The 23,158-nt window shown below is 34.8% G+C and overlaps 1 protein-coding gene across 3 annotated transcripts in view; it reads right to left on the bottom strand.

The window, feature by feature from the left end:
• Nucleotides 1-1,055: 1,055 nt before the first annotated feature.
• Nucleotides 1,056-23,158, bottom strand: part of SATB2 (SATB homeobox 2) — a 251,593-nt gene continuing 229,490 nt past the window's right edge. For all 3 annotated transcript variants that reach the window (XM_032229135.1, XM_032229143.1, XM_032229151.1), the window contains one exon: nt 1,056-1,869. In XM_032229135.1, the coding sequence (XP_032085026.1) occupies nt 1,414-1,869 (456 nt within the window). In that variant the 3' untranslated portion in view covers nt 1,056-1,413. The remainder of the gene's footprint in view (nt 1,870-23,158) is intronic.

The raw sequence follows: 23,158 nt of genomic DNA, 5'->3' as shown, positions 1-23,158 counted from the left end.
TAATGAGCCTTATACACAAAGCTCCAAATGTCGTACAGCCATAATAAAACAAAAACGAAAGGAGGTACGAAAGGAAATTCAGCGCTGGAGAACTAACAGACTCTGACTGACTAATAATGTCAAACGTGCCCAAAATAACGGTGATTCGCTTTTTATTTTTTTAAAAAAATCATTCGTAAAAACTTTGTTGAAAAGCAACATCAACATATATAAACAACAATTTTCCTAACATCAATATCAGACAAAAAACTAAAGGAGCAAGGGAGGAACTGCAGCTGCACAAGTCTCACTGAAATTAATAAAAAGTGGTGCAACAACAATGTAGATGATTTGCGCATTCGAAAAACAATACCACTATAAACTGTGGCTCAATATAAAAATCCACACAATAAATCTTGTAAAGCAACTGCTCATGAAGACTTCATTAAGAGACAAGTCTACTGTGCATCGAACTTTCACTGAAAAGTCCATGAAAATCCATCTGTTTGCTACAGAAATAATATAGAACAAAACATGCTCTGTGAATTTAAATGTGCATTGTGTACTAAAGTTTGTTTAGAAGTTACTTGGCTTAAAATTATTTTTAAGGTGCCCTGATTTTGTCCCTCATCTTCTCACTCCCTGTTTTATTATTTCTGGCAGTGTTGATTTAGGATTTTTTTTTTAAAATGCATACCTCAAAAAATTACCCCTCAAGCTGCCAAAGTGGAAGCCATACTAATAATTTAAAAAATCAGGGATAAACATAGAAAATAAATAGATATTCAAAACAGTAACCACACCCTGAGAGCAGGCAGCAATTTATCTAAAAGCCAAAGCGACTCATTGTGAAGTGGTTTATATAAACAAGACTCATCTTTTAACGAGCTGATTTCACAGTCTATACTTTCTGATTGTAAAGTTTAGTTACATCCCATGCAGATTTCATATATATGTATATATATGTGTCTGTGTGTGTGTATGTATGTACGTATGTATGTATGTAAGTGGATTATATATATATATATATATATATATATATATATATATATATATATATATATATATATATATATATAATCCACTTACACATGGTGCATATTATATACACACCACACATCTGCACACTGTTATTGTTTCCTTCATAAGTTGTTTCTTCCTGTAACTTGCTTACTAGAGGATCCTTTCTTAAGTGCAAGATTAATAATGATGTAATCCTATGTGAATTACAATTAACTGTCTCAATAAAACATAAAAAAGTGTAACACTCAAGTGCCTGTTACAAGGGAATGTCTGATTGAGCTATGCAAAATAATTGTTCAATTTGCACATATTCTTTGCACACTGGAAAATTCCAAAACACTTTTTTTTTTCTGAAAGAAGCAAAAAAAAAAAATTGGAACCATGTATTGCTTTGCCTGTGATATTTTCACATTATCTCTGCTCAGTCTCTGAAGTAGTTGCTTTGTTTTTTTCTGAATTCTCTTCTTCAGTTTCCACTTTGTACATTTCCTCGGAACCCTCCTCACTGTCATTCTCCTCTGACTCAGTCAGCAGCTCTTCATCTTTATACTCTGCCACATCCACCACGGTACCCAAATGCTCTTTTAGCTTCCCATGATGCTTTACGTGGTAACGCTGGTTCTGGAAGAATTTGATGATAGTGTGCTTGGGCAGATCCAACTGGGCAGATAAAGTGTGGATGGCCTCCTGGTCTGGATAAAGGCCAACGTCATGGATGAAACTCTGAAGGATACCCAAAGCCTCTAATGAAATCTTAGTACGGGATCTTGGCTTTTTTGTAGATGCATCTTCTGCAGATGGGGGTGGAGCCTCTTCTCTTGGTGGGGAGTTTTCCTTTGCTGGTTGAGATTGCTGTCTATGGAGCACCTGCAAAACAAATAGATTTATATATTTATTAAAAAATATGTTCACATAAATCTAGCTCATTGTTAATCAAATTGGCATCTTATCTCTGGTAGTCAAATATTTATATGTAAAAAAGAGCACATTTTATCGGTTTCACACACAGGGCAATATGAGCAGAGAATTGAAAGAAATTTGTTAGGCTGATGAAATGAAGACTTACTACTTCTGATTTACGGCTCAAGTACATTCACTAAAACTCATGGGATAAGAAAAATGAAGCCTTGAGTCAGAAGCAAAAGCATATTCAAAAAATAAGAAATTTTATCCCTGCTCTGCTTGGTCAGAGGAGGCCATAATGGTTTTAAAAATTAAATCTAAAGCTAGATTTTGGTTCTAGAGAAGGATCTTTGGCATTGAGCTTAAAATCCTAGGATAGTTTTGGTTCTAGAGAAGGATCTTTGGCATTGAGATTAAAATCCTGGGATAGTTTTGGTTCTAGAGAAGGATCTTTGGCATTGAGCTTAAAATCCTGGGATAGTTTTGGTTCTAGAGAAGGATCTTTGGCATTGAGCTTAAAATCCTGGATAGTTTTGGTTCTAGAGAAGGATTTTTGGCATTGAGCTTAAAATCCTGGGATAGTTTTGGTTCTAGAGAAGGATCTTTGGCATTGAGCTTAAAATCCTGGGATAGTTTTGGTTCTAGAGAAGGATCTTTGGCATTGAGCTTAAAATCCTGGGATAGTTTTGGTTCTAGAGAAGGATCTTTGGCATTGAGCTTAAAATCCTAGGATAGTTTTGGTTCTAGAGAAGGATCTTTGGCATTGAGCTTAAAATCCTGGGATAGTTTTGGTTCTAGAGAAGGATCTTTGGCATTGAGCTTAAAATCCTGGGATAGTTTTGGTTCTAGAGAAGGATCTTTGGCATTGAGCTTAAAATCCTGGGATAGTTTTGGTTCTAGAGAAGGATCTTTGGCATTGAGCTTAAAATCCTAGGATAGTTTTGCTGTTGTATCATTTATACCATTAATGGTACAAGAACCACAATACGATTTTTGTTTCCATTTTTTTCATTTTAACACTCAGACGTTTAGTTTAGGTGGATGTGTGTATATGAATAAATGTACAAAAGAGCTGTGCTGAATCATAGAAAATGCCCATCTGTTCCAGAATCCTATTCGTGCAACAGTTCCAATTTACGGAAAGCCCTTGAGCAAGATATAAGCAACCAGTATCCAGAGACAAACTGCCTCTGTCTGATCTTGGTGATAATCAGGTTGACATGTTAGCTCTGAACATTCTAACTGCCGCATTCTATGATTTCTTTTTGATTCAATTGTTTACCAAGTATATGGTGAAATTGTTCAATTGTACAGGATTTTTCATTGCTTTTCACATTTTTCTTCTGCAGCACTTAAATTCACAAAGCAAATTATGGCACCAGTGCAGAGACAGGAAAAAAATATGTTTTATGGAGCTTATGACCCATTATGTCAAGCAATACAACAGCAATAAGAATGGAATAAAATGTCACAACTGGAAATAAATGTTCCAGAACTTTTGCACCATCACTTTTCACCAATGCGTGGTCCAGTGATGTGTTAGACAGAAAGAAAGGGAGTCAGGAAAGAAGGCAGACAGGCAGGCCGGAAGGCAGATTTCAATTCTAAAACTTAGATGTTGCTACAAGGTAGGTCATACTTTCTTCAACTTTAAGGGCAACATAATAAGGATATTACAAATATTTTATTCAAAAATGGAATTGACGTCATGTGCTAAAATTAAGAGAACGTGCTGGGATGGCCTGACATTTATAACCTTTCTGAAGGCCTCAATGGGCTGTTACTTATTTTTCACATGACTGCACTTAAGATGCCTCCCAATTTCTATTCAACTATATTTAAAGACCAAGTTAAGTGAAAATACTTCAACTGCAAGTAAAGCATGACTCTATATTATCTGTACTTTTCTCTATATTTGACCGGTAGAAACCCAAACCAAAGTTATGCACATCTGCAGATGACAGTTTAGTCTTTCGTGGTTATTGATGATAAAATGAATAGAACAGAATAGAATTTTTTATTGGCCAAATGTGATTGGACACACAAGGAATTTGTCTTTGGTGCTCTCAGTGTACATAAAAAGACAAGATACATTCGTCAAGAATCATAAGGTACAGCACTTAATGATAGTCATAGGGTACAAATAAGCAATCAGGAAACAATCAATATAAATATAAATCATAAGGATACAAGCAACAAAGTTACAGTCAAAGACACATCAGAATTGATTATCAATTGTTTCCTAGGGCTATTTCAGGAATGAAAATTGATAAGCCTCCCAGCCAATGTATTTGATGACTTATGCTGAAGCTTTATATTCTAAACAGTAGCACTAATAATTTGACATCAAATTATTTATCTAAGCATGTTGGGTTTCTCCCACACTCATTTTCTAGATTGTTAATTTCAAGCCCCCCCCCCCCTGTTAAAAGAGAAGAAATATATATTAACATAATGCTGTGGAATAAAAGATGAGGGTTCAACTAGCCATTTTGCCTCACAGACTGAAAAATGTCTGCTTTCCTTTTTTGGTATCAGTTACATATTTTTTGGTGGCTTGTATTAAATAAGAGTTACCAATTATTCTGAACTTCAGCATTGTTATCAAGGAAAGTAAGTCAAATTTCTTACAGCGTGTATAAACAAGAAGCAAAAGTGACAGTTGTATCTGAGCTGAATCTTGCATCCACTACAAGTTGTCATTGATTGAGTATAAACAGCAATGCCTGAAAGGACTGTATGAAAGCGGACTGTAACTTAAATACAATGTATTGTTTATAAATAGGTCAACTCTCTTCATTTATTTTTAAGTAATTTAGGATTATAATTCAAACATGGCTTTGATTTTAAGCTTTCTACTTTCACTCCTCCCTCTACCCCTTCATTAAGCACATGAGTTTTCTCTGCAATTGTGACCATCTGGAAATGACTTCCTATTTTTTTCCTCAAATCATTTCCCATCTCCTTGCAAATCTGAACTGAAACATGTTTTCTACCCTCCTAGCCACAGGTCTCAAATGTTTCTGTTTCCCTAATGCATTTCCACTTTAATGTGAAGGCAATACTGCAACCATACTTGTACATAAACGACAAAGCACAAAACTCTTTTGTTTATTAAAAAATTGACTTTTCTTAGGTATTAATTTTCAGTTTTTAAGGTATTAACTTATTCAGATAGAAAATGTACAGATACCTAATATGATGAAAGCTGACTTTAAAAAGATAAGTGACTCCTATTAAATCATACAACACTGCAATATGTTTTGAAGGCCACAATGAAATCCAGCTGGGAACCATGTGTAAAAAATAACAGTACACGCCTGCAGGGAAGGAAGTATGATATGGAATGATTACATTTAGGAAAATATATAATGTTGTATATCATTATGGGAATGATCTGTATTAGTTGTAATAAACTAAGGCAGTGGTTTCAAACTATATTCCTGGAAAATCTGTAGTTCCTGGTAAAGATCTTTCAACTTCCTCAGTGAGAAGATTGGCAAATAGCTGGAGTCATTGCCATTTATTTATCCACCATAACTGATTTTCTCTGCTATTGATAGCTAATAAAAAAATATTTACTACAGAGTTGCTTCTGCTTCCACTCTTAAAAAGCTATCTGTTGTGTGAAAAAGAAACAAATGGAATCTTCTCAACCACATTATTTTCTAATTAGTAAAATCTTTCCTACAATATAATCTGTTAGTATCTACCCAAAATTTTACTAACTCTAGGCTCAAGGCTAATTTTTAAAAAGATTAGCTTTATTACATTTATGAACTTTCCTATATGACTGGAGAAAGGAGCCACATTTTTACATTGTTCACATCACCCAATACCTCCATTCTTTGCTTTACCAAAAGCAAAGTTACTTATTTCCTTTTTTAAAAAAATTAGTACTGTTTTGTACAAATGTTAAGTTCTCATATAACTTTACAAATACAAAACTTATTAGCTGTGTTCATATTAATGCCTGTAATTTCTGTAACTATTATTTGTAAGTATGACATGAAAGCTACTTGACTTGATCACAACTTTCATATTTCCATTTGTTGATGTATATTATGCTTCCTAAATGATTGTATAGACTATGAATCATTTATGAAGTAAATCCCACTCTCATGGGATTTAGTGAAGCCAGTCACTATTTAGCCAGACTTCTTAATAGATTAGATGGAAGAAAAGGAAACATACAGAAAGGAGGGCAGTAATGTTATTTTAAAAAATACTTGAAAAACCATCCTCCACTGCCTTACCTCCTTCTTTTCATAAAAGGTTATGATTAATATATAATTATTTATATATTAATAAATATCCATGTTTATTAATATATAGAAATATAATATTACACCCGAGAGCCAGTTTGGGGTAGTGGTTAAAGCATCAATCCAGGAACCAAGAGACTGAGCAATGGCGGATTAAGGCCCTAAGCACTGACAAATCTTGGTGGCCCCCCCCCCTCCTTTGTACATACTGTACAAATCTTCACTGTTTTTTTTTTCTTTTTCAACTTTGTGGTGCCTCCTTTGGGCCTGTTGTCCTAAGCATGTGCTTAGTCTGCTTAATGGTTAATACCACTGACATAAATTCTGTTCATCTCCTGAGTTACAAAGCCAGATAAGTGACCTTAGGCCAGTCACTTTTTCTGTCTTAGGAAGAATGCAATGGCAAATTACTTCTGAAAAACCTTGCCAAGAAAACTGCAGGGTCTCCAAGAATCAGACACGTTTGAACAGAAGGGGAAAAAAATACACCCAGTTAAGAGACATTAATATTCCAAGAAAAATCTCCCTTTCGTTCTCTCTCTCTCTCTCTCTTTTTCTCTCTCTCTCTCACACACACAAACATACACACACTTTTCATTTCCAAAGTGGTTTCTTTTGCATTAGGAATGGATACTACTTTATTTGAAATACTGTGTTCAGTGGCCCCCCGAAGGCATCAAGATGAACCACTTGGCCTTTTAAGTTTCATTATCTTTTAACAAACTGTCCTAACCTGGTTAGCTTTTTTAAAACAGGGTTGCCTGGAATTTTTAGTTTGCTTCTTACATGTCATGTCAGCGTATTGCCACCAAATTTTGAAAGCAGAGAATATTATTAACTTTTTCAATAAGCACAGTCCTCAATTACAAAAAAAAAAAAAAAGGTTGAACGTAGCTTGAACTTCTTTTGAACAACTTCTACTTAAGGTTTCTTTTCTTAGGACTTTTGGGGTGAATGAGGTGGTGACTGGAATGAAAATGAAATGAAGGTCTAGTTTGTGTGGCTGCTCCAGCTGCAGAAAGATCTTCATGGGAGGAATAGAATCCTTTCAGAAACATATGGCTTACTGGTTAAAGTTATTACCGTATATACTCGAGTATAGGCCGACCCGAATATAAGCCGAGGCACCTAATTTTACCACAAAAAACTGGAAAAGTTATTGACTCGAGTATAAGCCTAGGGTGGGAAATGCAGCAGCTACCGGTAAATTTCAAAAATAAAAATAGATACCAATAATGTTTTTGAATATTTATTTCAAAGAAAAACAGTAAACTAGCGGTGTATTCAATGAAATACTTCACTCACCTCATGATGCTGATGTCCCGCTGTGATGATGATGTCCCGTGCAGCCGCGGGAGCGATGTCCCGCCTCCTATGACACACGGCACAGTGATTCCTATCATTGGATCACTGTACCAGAGGAGGTGGGACATCGCTATGTGGCTGCTTGCCATAACAAGCAGGAGGTGGGACATCGTTGCAGAGCGGCAGGAGGGGGAGGAAGGGGAATCGTAAGACAGCCCTGCATTACATTAGAACGTGAGGAGGGGGGATGGTGCGGTGCGCGCTGCGCGGCAAACTGACACAGAGGGAGGGGAAACTCACAGGGGCACTGGGCCATTCACGAGTGTCACCCAGCGGCATGGCCCCACCCCTTTTTCTCCTCCATTTCGGGCAAATTTTTCACTGACTCGAGTATAAGCCGAGGCGGCTTTTTTCAGCCCAAAAAGTGGGCTGAAAAACTAGGCTTATACTCGAGTATATACAGTATTTTCCTATATCTAGTAATGAAGCTGTTGATTTAATTTTGTGTTAAAAGCTTTTGGACTCCTAAAAATTCTGAGTGAAAATAAATCATGACGGTATACAATAAAGCTATAGTGACTGAGGAAAACCTTTTGTGGAAGTAGATTTTACAAAAAAAAATATGGAAACACTATGTACATACAAGTGCACATGTGCACGCGCACAGACACAACCATATATCCAGTTCTTCCTATATTTCATAGTGGGCATGCTCTAGGTTGCATGTTTTATCTCACTGTATTGCTTTAACATTTGATTGCTAAATCAGATTGAGATGTGTTATGAAAAAAGTATATGAATGCTTTAAATAGAAAAATAAATAAGAGAAGATCTCTTAAATGCTGCCAATTCCAACTTTCCCTTAATGCTAGCGAGAGCTTTGCAGATTACAGATATTCTCAAAACAAAAATTTGCAAGCTCTATAAACATATCTTAGGAGAATTAGGAGAACGCCTTATGTGTAGCCAGCAATTTATAGAATGAAGATAATAATAACAATAACGTTTTGGTAGATATTCTACAACTTTTAATGCAATTGTAACTTGGCTGTATGGGCAATAGGATCAAAATCTGATTTATTAGATGGAGAATCCTGCCGAGATTCTAGACATTTCTAGAAAGCTCTATTCCTGAACATTCCTAGAACATTGCACAGCATGATCACTTGGACCCGTGCTTGTTTTTCCTTTCAAGAAATGGTTAAAGTTGATTTTGCCCTTTGTCCTTTGACTTAATAATCAAGAACTTCATAAGGATATCAAGATTATTTTCTTGGAGTTGGAAGCAATGGTTTTACACAGTGATGCAATAAAACAAGATTAAATACAATGATTTAGTTCCATCATTTTTTTTGAACAACACAGTAACCTATGGTTAAAGTCTCAGGAAAATTCAAATCATTATTAAACAACAACAACAGCAACTAAAACCTATCTATGAAGTGATGACAAATTACAGACTACAGATGTTAGATTACATTTTGACTTCAGGCAGGTTTAATATTACTTGGCTTCCTTTTACAATTGCTAGCAGCATGTAGTGTTATGGGCAGGGGAGTTAAAGTACTCAATAAATGAAGACCGTGTCAAAAGAGATCAATATGAGCGTGTAAAACGGTAGGAAGTCTGATAGATAGATATAACTTTCCTTTAATATTGTAACTAAAATGCTACTGGCATTTCTCATGTATTGCCTTTAAAAGACGGTTTAATAATTGCTTCAGAAAACAAACACTGGTATAGAAAATTGAACAACTAAGGGGTGACATACAATAAATTTAATTTCATCAGTGAAGGATTTCTGTGTTGGGATTATTTATTTAAAATGTGCCTCCTCTTAAAATGTTGATTTCTTTGAACAATATTTTTTTTTAAATCAGCACTTTTCCTAGGTAATTTTATATACTAGAATGTTCAAGGCATTAAATTAATTTTCTTCGAATGTTATCTACTTGAATCACAACAAATAAAATCATTGGGGAATCGTAGCTTAGTGTAGGAGTACATACTTTGTATTGAGTTGATTTCAGATTTAATCTTAGCTTTTGTTCTTAAAGAATAAAATTGAAGATTAAGGAAAATGCTTTGCAGGAAACATTGTACTGGCCACAGTAGCATCCTTGGATCTTGATAGTTTCATTAAATGATGAAAGTTGTCTCAGATTGCAAGATTTACTCCTTATGTACAAGTGTCTAATGTTGCAATGCACAAACAAAAGTAGCAGGGCTTATGATACCATATTTTTTTCTCACCATTCTACAACCCTCCCTCAATCCTTCCTGAAGATGCTGATGAGTCCTCATAATTTTCTGGATAAGTCACATCACTTGTAAGATAACATGTCAAAGGTAAAAATTACATGTACATTCAGAGACCTAATCAAAGCCTGATTTTGGAGCAGTAAGCAACTCTAAATTCATCAGGCCAACAACCTTAATTGGTAAAATAAAATAAAATAAAAAATAGATTGTTAAGGATTTAGGACCCTAACCCTAACTTTTGGAAGATTGCTCAGTTCATTTGCACATATCTCAGAATAAGACATGGATTTAAATTAATGCCCATCATCTATCCATCCTTACCATTTCAAAACCAAATCTTGAGAATCACCCACTTTTATTTTCCTCCTCTCCTTTTTGGTTTCTTTAACCTCGTGATCTATTGAAGAGTTGTCAAGAAGAAGCAAGATGAACATTGTTACCTTTCATTGACCTAAAATGGGTTTTGGATCTTTTCAAAATAGTTACCTTTTTCCTGGCACCTTTTATTTACAAAAAATAAAGCCTTTTAATCTCTGAAGACAAAAAGATAATTTACCTTTGCTTTGGAAAATAAAGTCCAATTAAAACTTATTTTTATTTGAAAATGTTATATAGCATATATTATTGGTCCTAAACTCCAGAGGTAGTAAATATAGGTCTAATTTAATTCAAACATAATTATCCAGGCTTCAATCCATACTTTAATGGGCTGAGAAACAAACTTCCTTGAATATTGGGCTATGGAAATTATTAACTTTTCTTGTTCTTCTTCACTGAGCAAAACTTGAAAGGCATAAGCAATTACGCTTATTCGGTCCAATTATCCTCCAACAGTTGACTCTTGATTTGCTCCTATTTCAGGTACCCTCTGTTGCTCTTCACACTTGCTACTTCCTTCCCCATGTCTGTTTCTCAATCTCTTGGAGACATTTAAGAATCCATATCATAATTAAAAAGGTAACAACATCTCAATGGAGAGGAGTTATTCGTGCAATACTTATCTATATTATGCGAACATATTATTGGATAACATGTGTTGCTTCTTATATATAGACAACTTTAACTAAAACAATTATTACTAGTTTGTACAACTGATGAATGGAAATGTAGAAAAAAGCCCCAATTAATTTTCCCTGATCCCACTGCATATGATAACCCAATTATATTAAGAGAAATCCATAATTAGTGTTTATTTAACTATATTGCTGTTCACACATTTTAATAATGTCTATATATAGTACTTTGCAGAAAATACTGTTTAAAAGTTTTAAACATCTTTCAGACACATTTTAATGCTTTAGTCTCCCTTCCAAAGTAAAATTCATATAATTCCAGTTGAATCATGCCCCTTCTATTGGTTGGGCTTATCCATCAGGAAAAAATATTTTAGACTTGTACAAAAGCTGTGTTGTACCTAATATTAAAAGAAACATAAGGATGCAAAATAGTTGAGAGTCAATAATCATCATCAATGTTGAATCAAATGGCTGACCAGGATCATCCTGTGAGTCAAAAGCTCACTGAAATACAACCATTTTAAAGGTCTTCCAAAACACATGAAGGATATACGTATCTCCAGCATATTGCAGCATGGGAGCAGTTACTCAGAAGAGCTTTTTAACCCATATCCCTCTTGAAATGTTCACACTGGACAGGCAGACGTATGCTTGGTAACCTGATATATGCCAAGACTGAGCATTATACATAATAAACATCATTTCGAACTGGGCCCAGAACCAATATATACAGTGACCTTAATATATGTCTAATGCTAGAAGTCTGGATGATTGCCCCAGCCCATAATCTGGCTGTTGTATTTTGCACCTGCTGTAGCTTCTCAAACTTTGTTTTACTTACAGCAACTAGACATATGAAATCAAATAATGAATAAATTATTGAAATGAAGTTATACACAGCAGTTATATTTCCTATCAATGCTATAGGTTACATTCAGATTACTGGTACTGTTTTTTTTAAAAATATGAATGCTATAATATTGTAAATTTATTGGGATTTAAAGGTCTTGCCTTTGGAGGATTAACTAATCTTCTCAGTTTGCATCCTCTGTCCTATAAAATGGACTTCCCTGTTTTAAAACTTGACTTTCCTTTTACTGTTTCAAGAATTTCTAGTTGATAGCATTTTATATATATTATCATTGTTCTAAACATCCAGCATATTGTAGCCTTAACTCTGACAAAGGTTTCATCCCATGTCTTTTTACAGTTTTGTTGTTCCTATTCTGCAACCTTCTTTTAAAATACAAATCATACTGGGTGCTTTTAGATTATTTTGGGATTAGTAGCAAAAGAAATTATCTCACTTTTTCCATAAGGAACTCTGCTAGAGACTATTATACAGCCAGAAAGGGTTTTACATGGATCCTCTGATTTTAAGAGAAGATTGTTTACATTAGCTCATTTTGGATTTTCTTTATAAATTAGTTTACTAAAATATGGGTTTGTCTGATTAGCTCTGGCCACCCTTATTTAAGTCTAATGTGCATTTTAGAGAGAATCTTCTGAAATACAGAGGGAAGGATCATAGCATTTTGCCCTCTCGCTAAAAGTCCATTTGTCACACGGATATCAATAGTACGGATAGCAGTACAGTACTAGGACTATTGGAATTTGTTTCCTTTGGTAGAAATATAACATTTGATTATTTATTTATTTATTTATATGATTCATTCTCAATTTGCCAAATTGTCCCTGCAAAAGCTAGAATTGTTTCTATAACAAAACAGTGCATAATTTCACACTCCCTCTAAAATGATAACTCCTTTTTTACTTTTCTAGAAGATTTAATGACTTCCATAGTATATGTACAATGCCAAAAGAAATTTGCATCATCTACAAAGAACCTTTTGGACCTGAGAAGTAGGACATCAAAATGTTTTGAACTAAAAGCCGTTACATTCTACTGATATTGTGTTTACTATCATAGTTTTTTAGGTTTTTGTTGTGGATTCTTTTATATCTATATATTTATGGTTTATGCAGCTCATGTAAAAGTTTTACCAGCTGGTTATAAAAATAAGCCAAGTTCCTATGCGCCCTACAGATTCTGTTTCTCCTATACACTTTCTTATTCAAACCAGTCACATTATGCAGGCCACATTAAATTGCTAAAACAGCATATTAATTTCACCATTTTGCCATATATTAGCACAACACATAGTCCTCAGCCTTTTTGGATCATGAGCTAATTTGGAAACTGGAGAAACAGTTACAATATGTCTTCTTTTCAGAAGCTACTTACTGTAGTTAGTTAGAACAAATAATTTACTAGAGAAGTTGAGAAAGAGGTTGAACTTGGAACTCAGATATCAAATCACATACTTAATTTCCATAGCAGAAAAAAGTTAACATAGTTACCAAGGAAAACTGGTGTGGCTCAGAGAAAAAGTATTTATTTATTTAATTTAGAAAAATTATTTGCTGCCTATCTTATATCCAATGACTCTGGGTGGTTTACAGCATAAATTATTCAAAACTAAGCCTGAAGTAAAGAAAAGCAAATACTCCCTAAAAAATATTAACAACTATCAGCCAAATAAGAAGCAAGTATTTTCAAAGAAAGAATTTAAATCTTAATTCTAACCATCTCTATAGTGACCAAAATAAGTTTCAGCCAGGCACAAATTGGGACCAAACCCAAATATTTTTACATAGCTTCATGAACATGGATTTTTTTTCAAAAACCTTATATTTTTAAATTTTTACTCATTTTCTAATTCCATCTCAACCTTCTCTATCAAGGGATAGGTCTGTGATGAAATGAAAAAGGAAATCACTGATCATATGAACTTTATTTTGTAATTCACAGTTTTTCCATACTAGGAAAGAACTATGCATATCCTTGATTTGTTGTTGTTGTTCAAGAATGTATGTCAATTATTGCATTTCTGTGTTCAGCTGTAACTCTTGTATAGCTGACAGTGCCAACATACATACAGTCCCTTTATTATACACTGAATTCTTGCTCATTTTTTCTGCAGTTTCTCAAAAAAAACCAAGAACTAGAGAAAGAATATTAAGAGTTTATTTATTTAAATGTATATGTAGCATAATGATGCTTGCTCAACTGAAAATAAGGCTTCACCAAATAGGGAGATTAATTCTTTGAATTTGTACATTATTCCTGGTGAACTGCTAGAGGGAATAAAGTGTCAGCTCATATATGTTTTCTAATGAGGTTCTGAAGGCTTCAGTTCTCTCATTCTGACTCTTCAACATCTATCTGAAAATTGGTAAAAGAAACACTACTGATACCCATCTTCATGCCTCCTTCCCAGAAAAATTGTGGAAGGTGTGGAGACCTTGTCCAGGAATCATTTGGCTCCCTGTTTATTCCACTTTAGATTGGGTAATAGGTTTATGATTTAGGAGGTCTCTTGGATTCATGGTTATTGCAGGATTCACAGATGAAGACACATTTCAGCAATAATATCCTGAGTATTAAATGCCTTATTAGTTGTCCTTCATCTCAGGTAAGGGAAAATAGTTTCCTAAAGGAAATCTCTAAGGTCAACTAGCAATTAACTGCAGAGTCCTGATTGAATATACTATTGACAGCTCTCATATTAGGCAGTTTCCTGTTTATTAAGCTTTATAGGTTACCAGGTGCCAAGACATTAAAATGTCAATAATTTATTAATGCTGGATTATCCCTGCTTCCCCACAAATGCTCATATACAGTATTAAGACACAATGAAAATGCACACACCAATAAATATGTCTGGGACTATCCTTTGAAATCTGTCTACAATCTAAGCATGGGCTCTCCAGAACACACATGCACTCTAGAGTTTATGTAAATTCAGAAACTATCTAATACAAAAAGTTTATATGATTTTAGAAGTGAATCTTTAAATATGATTCAAAAGCTCTGGCTTAAAAGCAGCAGAGTCAACAAGATCTTGCTGGTTTCATCAGAATGATGAAAGAAGGATTGCAGGATCCCTCGGCAAGCAGTTTGCTGTTTGGGTGCATGGAATACTACACTGCAAATACGGGAGAAAAGTGAGTATGCATCACGATATCACAGTTCTGGTTTTTTCAGTCTTTCCCCCTCATTCCCACAGATGTGAAAAAGTAAGCCATGGGAAGAAGGCAGGAGTGGGTTTCAACCGGTTCGCGGCGGTCCCTGCGAACCGGTTGGTCAGCGAACCCGGAAGTAAGTAACTTCCGGGAACGGCGAAGGGCCCACCCGCGCGCCCACGCTCCTTACCCGGTTTTGACGAGTTCTGCGCTTCCACGCCTGCGCAGGACGCATACAGCGCCTGCGCAATCCTCCAGGAGCAGCTGGAGCATCGCACAGATGCTAGTACGCACGCGTGCGCTGCGCATGTGCACGTGCATGCACGCACGCGCCGCACGCGTGCGCGAGGATGCCGCCGGCCCCGTTCCAACTGAAACGGTTGGAACGGGGCAAGAAACCCACCCCTGGAAGAAGGCTACAATTTAATTGTACATGAGATCCTGAAAGACAACACACTGATTTTAATGTGTTATTTTAGTGATATTTCCATCTTCTAAGAAGCTTTCAACAATTCAGGATTTTTGAAAAAGACTGACACAATGCAATTGCATTGTTCTCCTTTAAAGTGAGCTATATTACATGCCACAGCTGCCACCTTTTTGTCTCTCTAAATTTAGAGGTGCTTAGATGAAAACACACACATATTAGCTCTCACTGTCTGGGAATTAGCTCTTTTAATTTGATAAAGAGTTATCTATATCAAACATAAACATTTACTAAGAAAAAGCTGATTTTACTCCAGGGTATTAATTTTTCATTTCTCCCACCAACATTAAGCAGACACTAAGTTAGATTTAATTAACAATTTACAAGAGAGAATTATTTAAGTGGATGTAGACATATTTGGCATTCGATGTCTCAAAAAATATAAAAAGAAAAGTATTTATGAATTTAATAGGAAAAGCATTTTAATTAAATGCTGTCAAAGACAATTGCATTAATGATTGCGCACCAAGGAATGCAAAGCTAGCCAAGTATATTTAGCAAAAAGGAACAAGGCTTTGGAAGGCCATTATTTATGCTTCCGCAGCAGCAGTGAGTCTAGGTCACAGCGCCAAGTGAAATCAGTTACGTTATCAGAACTGGTTATATTTATTGATGATTATTACAAATTTTAAATCCCAGAAGGCAAATATTTGTTACTTTCAAAGTGACAGAAAATTACTTCCTGCTAGTATAAAGGAAAATACAAGAGAAAATAAAAAAAAATACTAATAAATATTTATCTGTTGGAGGGCTCTTCATGAACATATTTTAAAGAACAAATGGAAATATTATCATATCTCTTCTTAAGTGTTTTAATCAATTAAAGGCATTTGTTGTTCAATAAACAGTTGTCATAAATAATTATTCTGGTAAACTTTCCTTAATTATTAATGGGCGTTCAAGGATAATCAAGTAGCATTTTAAAATCTGCAAACCGCTGTAAGCTCATGCATTTCCTGAACAATTATGGAAGAGCACATATTCTAAATTTCAGTTACCACCATTATGCATGAGATACAGAGGTGGGTTCCTACCAGTTCACACCTATTCGGTAGAACCGGTTCGTCAAATCTACCGAACCAGTTAGAAGAAGTTCCACCAGTGGACCCGGAAAGCAGGCCACACCTACAGAAGAGGGTCCAAAATTTTTTGAAACCCACCACTGGTCCGTGGATATGATTATTCTACACTATCATGCTCATATTTATAAAACTCAGTGCCTCTGTGAAAGGTAAGGATGACTACTGCAGTTGTGGTGCAATCAGAACATTGCGTGTGTTGAAGTTGTTTTAACGCAAACCAAAGATGCCTTTTAAAAAACAAGTTTACATCATATTCTTATGCATGCCAGTGCTGTGTGTGTGAGGTAATTTAAGGTGGTTCTGACAAGTGTCGTCGGCATCTTCATATCTGGTCACATGGGCGGCAAGCCACTCCCATCTGGTCACATGGGCGGCAAGCCATTCCCACAAAGGAGGCCACACCCACAGAGTAGGTTCGGACAATTTTTGAAACCCACCACTGATGAGATAGTAATAGAAAGGGAGGGAATCCACAGTGTCCTCCACATACACACACAAATAAAGAAATATAACTTGATATTCTTATATAATCACATGCACACACACACCCTCAATAGCTTATCAACAGTTTGAAGTGAAACAAGATGACACAGTGAATATGAATATTTCTAATACTTCCAAGTAAAAGGTCTGTTCCTAGGTGCAGCTTTTAAACTGGAATGGAACTCAACTGAAGCAGGTAACTGTTATCCAATACATTTACAAAAGTAGCCATTACCTAAAATAACTAATAATTTTCTGCTGACAGAATACTTGTAATTCTACAGTAAACAAAAGTAGTAGTTTCTCCATCTCAAATTATATACCCTATTTTTATGGCTTTCCACATTTATAATGAATGACTTGTACTGCCTTATATGAAATTCCACAAAATCATAGGTAACTAAAATATATGGGGAAAGCAATTTTATTCTATGCAGTCTGCAACTTCGCTCTTGCTCATTTTATCACTAACAGTTAAAAAAAAGCACAAAAGTCAATGATTTGTTCAGCTTCTTACAGCACTATAGCTTTTAGAAAATGTAGCAATGAAAGCAAATACAATTATTTTACATAATACAAGATTTTATATAGAAAATCGTGTATATGTCAATGTGTAAATTAGACATTTTATAGAATGCCTATGAAATCTATAGAATGCCAAAAATGAGACATCAAACTATAAAATACTTAATATTTCACCCAATTTCTAGGCATTCTATGCAATGCCAAAAGACAAACTGGCAAAACATACAATACTCCTGCTAAAATGCCATGCTATCCTTCCTTGTTGTAACAAGTAGATTAATATTGGTCTTTTTCTCTTATTTTTTTTTCAATAAGAAAGTGCTGGATTACATCAATCAAAGTTCAAAGTTTATCATTGAATAATGTATCCTCTCCTCTGTACACATTTAATTTTTTTTTGTTCCATTCAATTAGATCCAAGATTCCCTGGAAAAGTCCTTGCAATTTTCTTTGCAATGTTTTTTTCACCCCAGAAGTGGTTTGCCGAGGTGGCGCAGTGGTTAAATGCAGCACTGCAGGCTACTTCAGCTGACTGCAGTTCTGCAGTTCGGCTGTTCAAATCTCACCGGCTCAGGGTTGACTCAGCCTTCCATCCTTCCGAGGTGGGTAAAATGAGGACCCGGATTGTTGTTGGGGGGCGATATGCTGACTCTGTAAACCGCTTAGAGAGGGCTGAAAGCCCTATGAAGCGGTATATAAGTCTAACTGCTATTGCTAACTGCTACTGCTATTGCCCTTGCCCACTTCCTAGAGTTGTGAGAGAGTGACTGACCCAAGGTCCCCCAGATCACTTTGAGCCTAAAATGGGACTAGAATTCCCAGTTTCCAGGATAATGCCTTAACCACTATATAACCTGACTTTCATGTTTAATATACTACCTGCATAAAAAGGCTAAGTAGAAGCAACTCTCTCATAGCCCATTTCAGACATGACTGTAGTATGCAATCTCTATCTGTGAGGAAATAGAAAAGGAATAAGTGCTCAAGACTATGGTTTTGAAAAACAGTGAATGACAACTGAAAGGTTAGACTGCAATCTTGGGGGCCAAAAATCAAGATTAATTCTAAATTCAAAGCAGAATGCTATCCTATTGAAAAACATCCTGCGGAATATTTTTTCCAAGAGGTGTAACATATGTCAAAGAGAAAATACCGAAATTTTAAAATTTTGTTTCACAAAGTAAAATGACCTCTTTCTCCAAAAACTTTTATTGTACAAATCAATTAAGAAGCAACTCCAATTAGTTTGGAGTTTTTTCCACTGACATATTGGAGAGAAAAATAGTGTTATTCAATAAAAAATATAGCTGTTGAAAAGATCTAGCATTTTAAAATCATGTTTTATTAAAAAGAAATCTGGAAAAATTGTACTTTTCCTGTTTTATACTTTTAAAAGAAAGCAATAAACTTCCACTAGCAATTATAAATAACTATTCCAATATGTTATTGAATTATTAAGGCACTCAAATCATGCTAATTAAGAAAAATTAAGAAGTCTGATTTTATGTAAAATGTACACTTACAAAAACACCATTAACTACTAAGATAGTAAAATAATGATCATCTTATCGCAAAAACTTTTGCCACTTCGTGCTTTACACTGTGTCTGATTTTTCCCATCTACCTTGGGACATTGAGAAAATGTATGATTAATCTGTACTAGGGCTATATCATTCAGCCTCTATTTTTTCATTCTGCTATGACTTCTTTAGAAGTCAGAAAATAAAGTAGAATTCTAATATTTGCAAATACTTGTTTTTCTTGTTTAAACATGCTACTTAATTTTTGCTTGGACAACTTGATTCTGTACAACTTTTGCCTCTAGTAGTTTTCTAGAAATGAATGACTATGGATGGTGAGAAACTGAAACCAAATAAGTTACAGTTTTATGTTACATCTAGAAACAGATTTCCAGGATGTGTTCATTCATATTTTTTCCATTTTGTATCAATCCAGTTTATTTAAAATTTGCATGAATGCATTATTTCAAACTTATTGTATTGTAAAACATTGATGTCTAAATATATTTTTCTTAAACTATATCTTACTATACTTTATAGTGAAAATTACATTGTGGTTTTATCCATACCTCAAGTCATAATGCCCAGGGCTGTATTTCTAAAATGTACAAAAGGAAAACTATATGTATACATTCTGTATTTCCTTTCCTTGAATGCTCTCTGGTGTGGAAGGTGACATTTGTAAACCCTCGGACATATATTCAATCCACTAGGAAGAGTTTGAGGAAATTCTAGTAGAGTGTGTCAGGTAACTTGGGGAACCTTAAGAAAAAATGCATTTTTTTTTCTATGCTACTTTCTCTGCCTTTAATTCGTAGCATGTATCACTTCACTAAATGAATAAAAGAGACAATCTTATGGCTATGTTGTTTCATTTGCATTGGTTAATAGTATCTGGTATAAATGTTAATGTTCACTCAATATCTTTAATTGGAGAAAAATCATATTATTGAAAATTTATCATAAAATTTTTAAAAATATCACAAAACTCTCGCAGAAACTGTATGTGAACTCTGTGAGAGAACACAGAAAATATGCTACAATTTCAAAAATGACAAAATATTTCTTGCCTGGAAATATTTTATTTTTTCTGGATATAATGAAATAATAAAAATATTAAAGATAATTAAGGATGTCTCCCTTCCATCTGGGTTATACTACAATTGTATCCATATTCTTAATAAAAATTTGCAACAACTGATATTAAGCAGAAACAGTTATGTTTCCTTTCAACAATAAACTTCTGGCTTTCTGCTGCAATTGTAATAACTATCAAAACAAACTCTACTGAGTGAGTTAAAGCCAAATATAGAGAGAGCCTCAATTCTTTTGATTTGCAGTTTATTGTTTTCGTCAATATATGTGTAAAGCTAGTAGGAACAAATATACTAAGCTTCTCTTCACTGTCTAAAATGCAACTAATACTTACTAAACATACTGTGGTCAAACATTCATTAAATGTGAACCACATAGGCACATATTTCTCTATAGTGAAGCAACAAATAGGAAAAAGACAATCATTTGAGAGTTATATTTGACTTTATACATCTCCTATATTAAAATTACTATAAACTTCTGAGGCATAATAAACACTCTCTCAAAATATTTAAACTAGGCCAGCCCATTAAAGACAAAAATACACTACACTATAATCAATATTTGACACAGTGAGGGAAGGTACATTAACAGTATTTGAGAAGGCATCTAATTTTTTTAAGGTAGGGATCAAATCAGCATGGAACTTATAACAGGATACTCCTAAAGAAAGAGGATATTTGTATCTCCCTAACTCTCGAGAATGAGTCATACACACTGGAAAATATTAGACAATATTAAGCTAAATGTATAACTGTCGACTCTGCCTTTAATTAGCAATTTATTCTGTTGCCTAGTTCCCTCCCCCAGGTTTTAACTATGTAATAGTTTCCTGCACAGTATATTCTAAAAATTGTTTTATAAATTGTAAGGCAAAGAGAGCATGCTGGGATTTCTGAAATGCTTTGGTTCTAAAGGGCAAATTTGGGTAGGTTTGAAAATAGTAAATCATGAATTTAAATATTGTATTTAAAGACACTGTGTGACTGACCATTGAATGATATACTGGAAGCTCAGGCATTTACATAATGTATCAATTCATTTGGAAAAAAGAAGAAGAAATGAATGCATTTTGGCTTAATTTTAGATGATTTACTCTGGATCATACAGATTCATCTGTATATGTCAGATAATTGCCAGAAGTCTTCTCTCTAAAAATCTGTTTGCAAACTGATACATATTATACATGCTGATATGGTAAGATCTTTCAGCTGTTTTCCTCCCATCCCTTCTCATAGACTAGCTTAAAATATTTTGCACCCATGCCTAAACCTATCCAACATAAACCATATATTGTCTAGGTAAGACAAATTCTTTAATCTTTAGAATATCACCTAAACTGTTCAAAGAGGTAAAAGACATTGGAATCACCACACTTATCCCCACAATGCTCCTGGGAGGAAAGTTAAGTTAAACCTTTATTATTTTTCTTTCTTGTTAAATTCATATGCCACCTTTCATTCAAAGTCCTTCCTTCCTATTTTCCTCCTATTTATCCTCACAATAACAATCCTGTGACATAGATGGGATTGAGAGAGAATTATTGGTCAAGAGTCACACGGTGAACTTCTGTGCTTGAGATTAGACTAGAACCTTTCTTTGACCTCTCTTTTGAATGGAAGAAAGAGGCAAGCAGAACTAATCACATCATTCTTCATCACACACCTATTAGACAAAATGCAGATAAGAAGGAATGAGCACCATATAAACAAGACCGATGAAGAAACAATCCTCCACTCAGAAAGCAATAAAAAAAGAAAATATACCCCAATCAAGGCTAGTAGGCAAGCTACCACATATAAACAGCCAGCAAACTCTACTTCCCTGATATTGCTGATGTTATCTAGCTTGATAATGAATTTGTCTGAAAACCAATAGTTTCAGATTATTATTAATAGATTATAATTTATCCTTTTTGTCATAGAACTATCCTTTGTAATTGCCTTCCTCCTTAGGAATAATCTCTTTTTCATTTCTCTTCAGCAATTGATCATTCTCATTCTTGAATCCAAGAAAGCAAATAATTCTTTTTTTTTTAATTCAGGAAAACAAATATTGACAATTTTCAATTTTTTTGTGATCAGCTGGTATACTGACATTAAGCAACATAAATGTTAAAGATTGTATTAACCAATTTTTAACTTTTCCGTTGTGTGATTATCATGCTAAGTCTTTACTTTTGACTAACTAAGTAGTTTCATCTGGATATCTCCAAATTATTATTGGTATTCTGATTCCAGCTTATCTCTTACCAGAACCTTCTATATAAGTTCAAAAGCTATGAAGACACCATGCATCCTTAGCAATAGCAATAGCAGTTAGACTTATATGCCGCTTCATAGGGCTTTCAGCCCTCTCTAAGCGGTTTACAGAGTCAGCATATTGCCCCCAACAACAATCCGGGTCCTCATTTTACCCACCTCGGAAGGATGGAAGGCTGAGTCAACCTTGAGCCGGTGAGATTTGAACAGCCGAACTGCAAAACTGCAGTCAGCTGAAGTAGCCTGCAGTGTGGCACTCTAACCACTGCGCCACCTCGGCTCTTTTTTTCTTCCTCTATTCTATAAACCATAGTGTTTTCCATATTTAGTTCTTTTAGAAACAGTGACAGTCTTATTTGCCTTTTTTTTTTGCCTGGACAGGAAGTCTCTCTGTATATTCATCTTGCATCTTCTTTGTTACCCAAAGTTTTAATCTTTTGACTTTCTTGAGTCGAAAGCTTGCCTGAAAGCCACTCAGGTCTTTTCCTCTTTGAAAATTTGGGAATATTTTTTTCCATGTCAATTTTCACAATGCCTCAGGTTATGTTTCATATAAGTATACTGAATCTGTTCCTTCTGACTATATGTCCTTGAAAGAGAAGTTCAGACTTCCTTGCAGATTTTGTCTGGCCACATCATCATTTCCAGATGTAGTCATGAAAGTTGAAAAATCTGTCCCAGTAACTAGTGGGGCACTTTCTGACCTATGAGTCTCCTTATTTGGCACTTGTGTAAAAGCTTCAGCCTTGTCCAGACAGTTTTAGCAATAATAATAATAATAGCTTTTAAGGTTATATACCACCTCATGGTGCTTTTACAGCACTCTCTGGGAGGTTCACAATGTAAGCATTTGCATATTGCCCCCCTACAATCTGGCTCCTCATTTTAATGACCTTGGAAAGGTAGAAGGCTGAGTCAATTTTGAG

The sequence above is a fragment of the Thamnophis elegans genome, chromosome 1 (assembly GCF_009769535.1).
Source record: "Thamnophis elegans isolate rThaEle1 chromosome 1, rThaEle1.pri, whole genome shotgun sequence".
Taxonomy (NCBI): domain Eukaryota; kingdom Metazoa; phylum Chordata; class Lepidosauria; order Squamata; family Colubridae; genus Thamnophis; species Thamnophis elegans.
This window is presented reverse-complemented; position numbering and strand designations above follow the sequence as displayed.